The 10,318-nt window shown below is 40.0% G+C and overlaps 1 protein-coding gene across 11 annotated transcripts in view; it reads left to right on the forward strand.

Moving 5' to 3' along the window:
* LOC115104036 (myocyte-specific enhancer factor 2D homolog) overlaps positions 1-5,678 on the forward strand; it is a 78,848-nt gene extending 73,170 nt beyond the window's left edge. For all 11 annotated transcript variants that reach the window (XM_029625190.2, XM_065009606.1, XM_029625207.2 and 8 more), the window contains one exon: positions 1,995-5,678. In XM_029625190.2, the coding sequence (XP_029481050.1) occupies positions 1,995-2,418 (424 nt within the window). In that variant the 3' untranslated portion in view covers positions 2,419-5,678. The remainder of the gene's footprint in view (positions 1-1,994) is intronic.
* Positions 5,679-10,318: the final 4,640 nt, after the last annotated feature.

A 10,318-nucleotide genomic window follows, 5' to 3' on the forward strand; every position in this document is an offset into this window, starting at 1 on the left:
ACTCCAGCACTTTGGATTTGAAATGATACAGTGACAAAATGCAGACTGTCAGTGTTAATTTGAGGGCATTTTCATCCATATCTGGTAAACCGTTTAGAAATGACAGCCCTTTTTGTACATAGTCCCCATTTAAGGGGACCAAAGGTATTGGGACAAATTCACTTATGTGTATTAAAGAAGTCAAAAGTTTAGTATTTGGTCCCATATTCCTAGCATGCAATGATAACATCATTGTTTTGGTTGTGTTTCACATTATTTTGTGACCAATCATTTGAGTCACTTTTATTGTAAATAAGAATAGAATATGTTTCTTAACACTTCTACATTAATAGGGATGCTACCATGATTATGGTTCATCCTGAATGAATGGTGAATAATGATCACTTAGTCCTGAATCGTGAATAATGATGAGTGAGAAAGTTACAAATATCATATCCCCAAAACATGCTAACCTCTCACCATTAGAATAACAGGGGAGGTTAGCATTCTTGGGGGGTATGATATTTGTAACTTTCTCACTCATCATTATTCACGATTCAGGACTATCCATAATCATGGTAGCATTCACATGAATGTAGAAGTGTTTAGAAATATATTCTATTCTTATTTGTCCCAGTACTTTTGGTCCCCTAAAATGGGGGGACAAAAAGTGCTGTAATTTCTCAACTGTTCAACAGAAATGGATGAAAATACATTCAAATTAAAGCTTGACAGGTTAGCCTCATGGTATCATTTCAAATCCAAAGTGCTGGAGTACAGAGCCAAAAAAACACAATATGAGTCACAGTCCCAATACTTTGGAGCTCACTGAATATTTCCACACTGAGGTTGGGATAATACCGTGAAAATGATGATATACCCTTTTAGTGTAAGAGCTGTTTGAAAATACTTTTGGGGAAAAAATGGCAGCCTGTTTTTGTGGGATGGAGTTTTGGCCTGCCTGGTGTCATCACCAGGCGGTAAATTAGTGAATAGACCAATAAAATAATTCCAATCCTCTCTGCCAATAACAGCTAGTTTTCAGTTTTCCCCTCTACACTCATGAGAAATGTCTCTTTGCTAAGAAGCTATTTTTGTTTCTTTGTTTTCAATTCAAATAGTCAAAATCACAGGAAGGTACTTGATTGTTAGCCAGAAATGATTTCATATTGAGATAAAAACGGCTGCGTTGAACCTTTTTAAGGGTGACCTGATTGAAGTGATTGTTGGCTTTTCCAATTGTGGGGGTGGTGTGGGAGAGAGGGGGAGGGTGCTGAGGGCTGTGTGAATTTACAGATGGGACTTGTTGGAGGGGTGTGTTGTTGGAGGTGTCTGGGTACAATTGCATGAGTTACTAAATGCAAAAGATTAAAGTGATTGTGGACACATGGCACAAGGCATGGTCTTTTGGAATCCAGAGTCAGTCTGCATGGCTTGTGGACCGTGCGCTTCCGTGTGGCCTTTTCATCCAGTCTGTTTGCGTATCTGTTCATTTGTCTAACCTCAGTCCATCAACCTGTAGTCTCTTGTAAAAGCTACGTCATGACACTTTGTTCCCTAAAACATTAGCAGTGAAACATTACCTGTCGTTAGCAATTAGCCAAACATGAGCTGTCAGCCCAGGGTGTAGGGTGGAACACAGAGCACTGCACATAGAAATGAAGACCTACGCAGTCCATAGAAGGGACACTTATCTACCACTCCCATAAACAATTATATTCTTTCTCTCCAAGGTTCTGTTTGTTTTTCCGCTACTCAATTTGTTGACACATTTGTTTTCTAGGATCCCCCAACCCCCTCCCTCCACCTAGTGTGTGGAGGTGTTGACTCTATGTTCCATCAGCGCTTACTGCACTGTGTGCTGTTGAGCAGGTCCCTGTCTGGGCTCCTGTGTTAAAAGTGATGTTCATGGTGATGTTGATGTGTGTTCGTAAGGAGTGTTGCAGTTACCCTGGCTGACCAGCAGATGTCAGCACACGTCTCACCATTTCTCTCTCTTTTCTCGGTCCCTCCAGGCCGGTAGGCCACTTACCTCAGGGAACCATGCTGACAATTAACACCAACCCCAACATCAGCATCAAGTCGGAGCCCGTGTCGCCCAACCGCGACCGCAGCACCCCGTGCTCCACAGCCGGAGGTGGCGGAGGAGGAGGCCTAGTGACCATCACAGGGGCCCCTATGTCAGGCCAGTACCCAGGGGCCCTGCGCCTGGAGCCGTCCACCCTGCAGGGCCGCTCGCCCGTCGGCAGCCTGAGCAGCAATGGCAGCTCCTACGAGGGGGACCGGGACGATGGGGCCCAGGGGCGGGCCCAGGACTTCCACCACCAGGGAGGGGCCTCCTCGGCCATGGGGCTCCTGAGGCCCTCGTCCACGCAGGAGCAGCAGGAGCAGGAGGGGGCCAACGTGAAGAGAATGAGACTGGACACTTGGGTAACATAGATGTGTAGAACAAGGGAGTGAAGGGGAGAGATGCCCCCTCTATCTCACACCCCCCCACCCCACACCTATTTACCGTATGTACAGTAAATGCTGACCTCCACACATGCCTCCACCACACACAAACACACACACACGTGCACCGGACACGCCCATTTGCGCATGCTCTTACACACTTTCTCTCACAAATGTATGCATTGACGCACAAGCTGCATACTGTTTTACCCTATATTGTACCACACACACACACACACACACACATATTCTCACACATGCACCCTCTATAGGGGCAGAGTAACCAAACCAGGGATTACATGTCAACATAGTGTGTTGGACAAGATTAGGATTAGAATGAGTTCTCTTTTGTTCAAGCTGGCTCTGTCTCCTTTTCGTTTTGAAGGGAGAGAGAGCGCCTAGAAAACTGACTGACTATTGACTGACTATTGGCTTTGCTGGGTTTTCTGTTTACCCTCTACATCACATAATACACATCTGGTATCCTCCTGTCATTTATCCACAGTAGGTCTCTAGTCCAGCTGCACTGCTCTGTTGAGAAACAGTATGACAACCAAAATGAATCCACTTCTTTGTATCTGCCCAGTGGTACTGTTATATCCAGCTTTTGGTGTTTTTGTAAAGAGTATGAGATTGGTGAATGAGATTTAAACGGTTTTGTTGGAATATTACGTACTCTCTCTGTCTGACTTGTCCATCAGCCATCTTTACATTTCTATAAACATTTCTAATTTAGATTTAAGAACCCCAAATTCACCATTTGATAAGACAGGATTCACTGTTCTAAAGTGGACGATCCTTGTTTTGTTTAGTTTTAGCCAGGTATTTAATCAGAACCATGCAAATAGCTGTTTAATCTGAAACATCGATACCTTATCTAGGTCAAATACTGTTTTATCAGGGATGGGCTGCACTAGCTCTATGACACATGCTACAGATACCTACAGATCAACTTCAGATTCTACGTGTGTGTTCCTGTTTTTGATATTTATTTCAAATGCTCTTTTTGTGTAAAGTTTTTTTGTTACTACCTTCTTGACTTTTTTTGATTTTTCCACGCTCAAATCCATCCGCACTCACACACGAAAAGTATTTTTGTTAAACAATGCCAGTGTTTCAGAAGGCTCTGAATAAGAGATGTAAACTGAGAGAAAAAGCAAAGAACTGTGTATATAAGCAATTTGTTCTGTTTCCTTCTGTATGGCTTTTGTATAGCAGGGATATTGTTTTTTTTGTGGGTAAACATATATATATATATATAACAGCAGCGATAGTAGATTTTGAGAGTAAGGGATGAACTGCATACGATGCAGAGAAAACGATAGACGACAGGGATTGTATATAGAAATATATGTTCACATATGTTCAGCAGGATATCCCTAAAAGCCAATGTGTTGATTCTCAGTGGATCTGTCTTTCTATTTGTGTGTACATTAGTGTACTACGTTGCAAAGCCAAGTGAGGGTGCTAGAGGGACAGAATGGAAAGTAGCAGTGGATTGGACTGTTTGAGTGAGCAGTGGTTAGTACTCTGATGGAGCGCACTTTAACCCCTTCCTCCCCCCAAGCCCCCAAAATGCCCCCTCTCTTTAAAAGCCAGGTGTCCTCCAGAATGGGACAGTCATGTCTGCATGTCCTCAGGCACATCAAACTCATCCAACACACACATACAAACACATTAGCCAGACAAGTATCCCTTGTGCATTATGTTAGACCAGAGTACCTCCCTGGCCACATTAATTAATTACAGCATTTCACTCGCTCCCTACCCGTGACTTAAAAGACAAGTCCATCTCACTCTCATTTGACCTCCACCACTATCAATTTTCTGCCAAAACGGCTCATTGCTCCACACACTCAAACACCATACTCACATATACTCTGCACTCTGTTCAAATGACCTCACATTAGCTCTTTATTGTTTTATATCGTTGTAGTTGTTGCTGTAGGGATTGTGCAGCCTGACTCTTCAGGAGTCTAGACGATCGTCTAGAGACGGATGGCAGAGAGCGAGCTATCACGACTGCCGGCATGTTCGCACACCCTTGGACTGTAAGACTGTTGTGTCCTAAGCTTTGAACAAAACATTGACCCTGATGTTTTTTGTTTGTTTTTCTTTTCATCAAAATGGTAGCTATGTCTTGAATAGGGCCACACGCCATGAAGCGATGTTTCATAACTAGACTAAATGGTCACTAGTGGAAGCAGACTATGGGGAGATGGTTGGTTAGTACTCTGGACATTGGCCAATCGATGTGTTGCATAAAGCCCTGACATTATCTCAGAACAACACTAAGGGTCACTGTAATCACAAATGAAAAGACAATCGTCATGACAATAGTTAACCTGCGCCCCCATATCTCCCATGTATAATGAATGATGTTTAGAGAATCTCACTTTCCAGTGTTAATTTGTGCTGGTGACAGTTCTATTGTCTGTTTTTATTATGATTGTTCTATGGTAATTGCTATTATTACTGTTAATATTATCATTATTGTGACCATCAATGGTAATTGTAATGATGATATAGAAAAGACTATTTTATTTTTTGCGGTTTTGTGTAGGTTAGGAATCTTGTTTTATTTGAATTTATTTTATTATATATAAATATTATATTTTTGTTTTCATTTTTCATTTTGTTTTTTCTTCAAATGGTGTACAAATATTGCACGATTTATGACATAAAACAAAACGGCTGTAGTAATATTAGTACGTGTGAGATCATGGAAGGTGGTAAACAAGTTTAATACAATGCTGCAATCTTTAGTCAAATGTATAAAACTTAGTCTACACATAGTAAAGTGGGGACAAGACACATTTAATTTATTTCCGACCAGACACAAAGATGTCAATGCATGGGCATAACACAAAAAAAGAATGAATCATGTTATAGAAAATAAATATGAAATGTAATATCAATAAGAATTTACATCACACAGAAATAAAATAGAAATTGAAGAAAAAAGTTAATAAATTATAGTTAATATATTGTGTTCGGCTAGTCTGATTTCCGTTGTAAAAAAATATATAAAAAAATTAACATTTTTGTTGTTTTTGGAGAATGATATACAATTTGTGTATATTTTCATAAATAAAGTATGCACTGATATGTTATTACAAATTCTATACTGCTTTTACAAAAAAGTGTTTGTTATTGTACCAAAGTATCCATTTGTCCCTTCTTACCCTTCCCTTTTTGCGTATGTTTTATTGTATTTTATATATTAAATAGACAAGTTGACCTACAAAGAGGTTTTGGTTTGTTATTATTATGATTTACATTAGAATGTGGATGTGGAATGTGGAACAGTTTGATAATTTATCAATACAAATTTATTTTCTGAAAAAAGTTTTCTGAAACGTGATGTATCAGCTATGTTTGGTAAGTGACATAAAACATGGGACTGTTGAGAGAGTTGCTCATTAATTGCCAGAGATATGTGAAGTGGAGTGATCTATTCTTACTATAAGATGTCATCACATGTGCTGGTAATGCTTTGGTCATCATTATCAAGTGTTCAGATCTACTGAATTATTTTACAGCCCATAAACCTAAGCCAAATATGTTTTGGTTTTTCTTTAGTTTTCAAAAATGGAAATGTTTCTAGAAATCATTTACTATATCAAATCACATTTAAAGCATTACATTTTTCGTAAGCAAAGTGATCAACTTAATTGACTTAAACTGCATGTTATGTGAGACTATGCCACGGTATTTGAATGACATAGCGACAAAGGTTAATACTAATAAAACAAAAACGTTAATATAAAATGACTCTTTGTAAATCATAACTGTCATGGGAGGAAAAGAGAAAGTCGAATGATCTTGGAAGGAGAGACTTGGGGGAGTTCTCATGGAGAAATGTTGTATTGAGGCATCTATTCATTGCATGATAACCTTTCCACTGACATAATCTCTATTTAAAGCAGTGCAAGATTTCAGTTTCTTAATCATCATTGGACAGTAAACAAATGCTTCATAAATAATACCATGTTTCGTCCCAATTTTCTAAATGAGAGAGATGAAGTAATGAGACGAGAGGATTGGAGCGATGAGGTGGGGGTGTATTGTCCCCTCCTCCAGACAGTTGACCATAGTGGCAGCTGTTCTGTCCTGTGTAGCTCATGTCTCAGACAGACACACACTTCTGTCTCCAGTGACAATGGCCAACTAGTAATCATTTATAATCGAGACCACTCAGTCTGAGGAAGTATATCTCGCAGGTTAGCGTTTTTTGTCATGAATCTTATTCTGGAGGCAGCTCTGCAGAGTGGTCACTAGCTGGCGCAGCCACAAAGTCATACAATCTGATTTGAAACCTAACCTTAACCACACTGCTAACTCTAATGCCTATCACGTGGCCAGGGATGAGCCAGGGTGTGGCTCTAATATTATGCATGGCCACATTTGCTTGTATATAACTGATGGAGTGAATTCACAGGGGGTCATCTTTGATTGGATTAGAGTGGGCATCTGGTACCATCCGGCTGTCTCGAGGCAAAATAAAATAATCCACTGGCTCCTGCATCAGTGTGGACAAAATATGCATCCGAATATGTACACTGAACAAAAATATAAACGTAACGTGAAATGTTGGTTTCATGTTTCATGGGTTGAAATAAAAAGATCCCAGAAATGTTGCATACGCACAAAAAGCTGATTTCTCTCATTTTGTGCACAAATGTATTTACATCCCTGTTAGTGAGCATTTCTCCTTCGCTAAGATAATCCATCTACCAGACAGGTGTGGCAGGTATCAAGAAGCTGATTAAACATCATTATCATTGCACAGTTACTCACCAGACATGTCACCCATTGAGCATATTTGCATTGATGTATAGTACTTAAGTAGTACTTTAAAGTATTTTTACTTAAGTCGTTTTTTGTGGTATCTGTACTTTACTTTGCTATTTATATTCTTGACAGCTTTTACTTTTACTTCACTACATTCCTAAAACAATTATGTACTTTTTACTCCATACATTTTCGCTGAAACCCAAAAAGTACATTTTGAATTCTTAGCAGGACAGGGAAATGGTCCATTCACGCACTTATCAAGAGAATATCCCTGGTCAACCCTACTGCCTCTTATCTGGCAGACTCACTAAACACATATGCGTAATTTGTAAATGTCTGAGTGTTGGTGTGTTCTCCTGGCTAGCCATAAAAATAAAACAAATAAACGGTGCCGTCTGGTTTGCTTAATATAAAGAATGTGAAATGATCTATACTTTTACTTTTGATACGTAAGTATATTTAAAACCAAATACTTTTAGACTTATACTCAAGTAGGATTTGACTGGGTGACTTTCACTTTTACTTGAGTCATTTTCTATTAAGGTATCTTTACTCAAGTATAACAATTGGGTACTTTTTCCACCACTGCATGTTTGGGATTCTCTGGATCAACGTGTACGACAGCGTGTTTCCGTTTCCACCAATATCCAGCAACTTCGCACAGCCATTGAAGAGGAGTGGGACAACATTCCACAGACCACAATCAACAGCCTGATCAACTCCATGCGAAGGAGATGTGTCGCGATGCATGAGGCAAAGGGTGGAAACACCAGATACTGACTGGTTTTCTGATCCAACAGATGCATATCTGTATTCCTAGTCGTGAAATCCATAGATTTGTATTTAAATGGACTGATTTCCTTATATGAACTGTGACTCAGTCAAATCTTTGAAATTCTTTGCATGTTGCGTTTATATTTCTGTTCAGTAAAAAAACATATTTGTCATTATTCAGATTCTTGTCAGTGAGGCCAAACTCATATTCATAACCATAATAAATACACCCTTCTTTTAGAGCTAGGGGTCAAGAGCCTGACTGTCTCTTTCCTGCATATCAGCGTTACCATTAGACGACTGCACATTTTAGAACAACTTATACTCTATTACAATCAAGGTCATTGGCTGGGCGCGTGTGATTATTTCTGTTACCCTGTTGCTGATTGCCAGACCTGACCTTATCTCGTCATAAGGGGACCTTTTATGTGAGAATGATTCACACATTCTTTGGAGCAGCTGATGTGGTTGTGAGATAGCAGCTGAAACCCTGTCAGAAGCGTCTGTCTGAAGTGCTTTGTCATTTGTCTGTCCTTGGTACTGTAAGTGGCACTTGTCCTTAGTGATGTATTCATACAATTATTTGAGTCTAATAGAACGAGTACATACTGTATATGCATCAGGTTGAATATATTTTTATATTCTGTTTACAGCATGGCACGTATAACATATTTCTCTTCCTTATAGCCCATTGTTTACAGGGGGTGGGCCAGTCGTACATTTAGAACAAAAGAGAAAATGAAGGCCTATCAAGGAGCCACCCGTTCCTCTGTCTGATTTTACAGGTCTTCCGTCACATGGAGTAAATCAATAGAAAGGGGATAATGGATGACAGATGGTTGTCGAAGGAGAACAAACACACTCCCTGTAGAGAGCTGGTATAGTTTTACATCCCTCCTGTGTCAAAGTCACACACACACCCCAGCCCTGCAGCTGAGCCCCTCCCCCCAGGTTAGCCAGAAAGGCCCAGATGAAATGGAGCCTCTGGTCGCAGCCGGACATAGTGACCAAGCACTTTCAGCGTCTTGCATCAGATGTGGTCATCCTGGCTGTTTGTCGGGAAACTATTCTTCTATTAACAGCACTGGGCATGTGTTCCTGGGATAGAAATAGCTTGTCCATCCACAACATCTATTTAAATAAGTATTGTTATTTTATATAACTGTAGATCATCTTATGCCGAAATAACCTAGTTAGTTTATTCTTATTCCCCAAACTGAATATATAAAGTTGTATTGTCATAGCTAGTTACAAGGCTGAGTAGGAGCCATAGACGTTAGAAAATAAGAGCATGCCAGACAGCTGCCGTAATGCCATTCCAGCACCCAGCCCTTCTCTCTGTGAATGGCTGTGGTTTCCCCCTTTATTCAATCAGTCATTGCACAGACTTGGGCAGTGAGCAGGCAACCGGCAGCTAAAATAGACACCATTGTTCTGAAGACTGACTAATGAATGACAGAAAGGGGGGAAAGAAGGCCGTGAGGTGGGAAGAGGAGGAGGTGAGGGGAGGTCATCCATTGTTCCTTGTTGCCTATTTTCTCCCTCGGTCTTCCCATGGGATGGTTGTTTGTTATGGAGGGCCCAGTGCGGCTTTGTTAGCTAGCCTGCTTCGAGGTCAGTAAAGCTGGGATGGTGCCAAGTCTCCCCTCCCACACCGCCCCTGGGTCTCACTCACTTTAAATCAAATCAAATCAAATCAAATTGTATTTGTCACATACACATGGTTAGCAGATGTTAATGCGAGTGTAGCGAAATGCTTGTGCTTCTAGTTCCAACAATGCAGTAATAACCAACAAGTAATCTAACTAACAATTCCAAAACTACTGTCTTATACACAGTGTAAGGGGATAAAGAATATGTACATAAGGATATATGAATGAGTGATGGTACAGAGCAGCATAGGCAAGATACAGTAGATGGTATCGAGTACAGTATATACATATGATGTAATACTCAATGTACTTAATGTAATACTCAGAGGAAACAGATAGATGCTGAGGGAGAAGCCAGCTGTTTTCTTGGCCTGGTCTAAGGGTATGCTTTCCTCTGTCTTTAACAAGCTTTGTCAAGACACTGGATATTTATTCTCGGAACCAGTTGTGCGCTAGTCTTTTCTCTATCAGAAGAGACTACTGGATAATAGACCGTCATTGTAAAATAACTGACAGTTTCTTAACTGACTTGCCTTGTTAAATAATTTTTAATTTTTTTTTTTTATAATGGACCAGAGTGTGTTTATTTGTTTATATTTCTTTGTTTTTCTCCCTTAATTTTACAAAAGCTTTATTTATAAAATGTAAATATTTCAATGTAGAGT

This window comes from Oncorhynchus nerka, linkage group LG3 (genome assembly GCF_034236695.1).
Source record: "Oncorhynchus nerka isolate Pitt River linkage group LG3, Oner_Uvic_2.0, whole genome shotgun sequence".
In the NCBI taxonomy this organism is placed as follows: Eukaryota; Metazoa; Chordata; class Actinopteri; order Salmoniformes; family Salmonidae; genus Oncorhynchus; species Oncorhynchus nerka.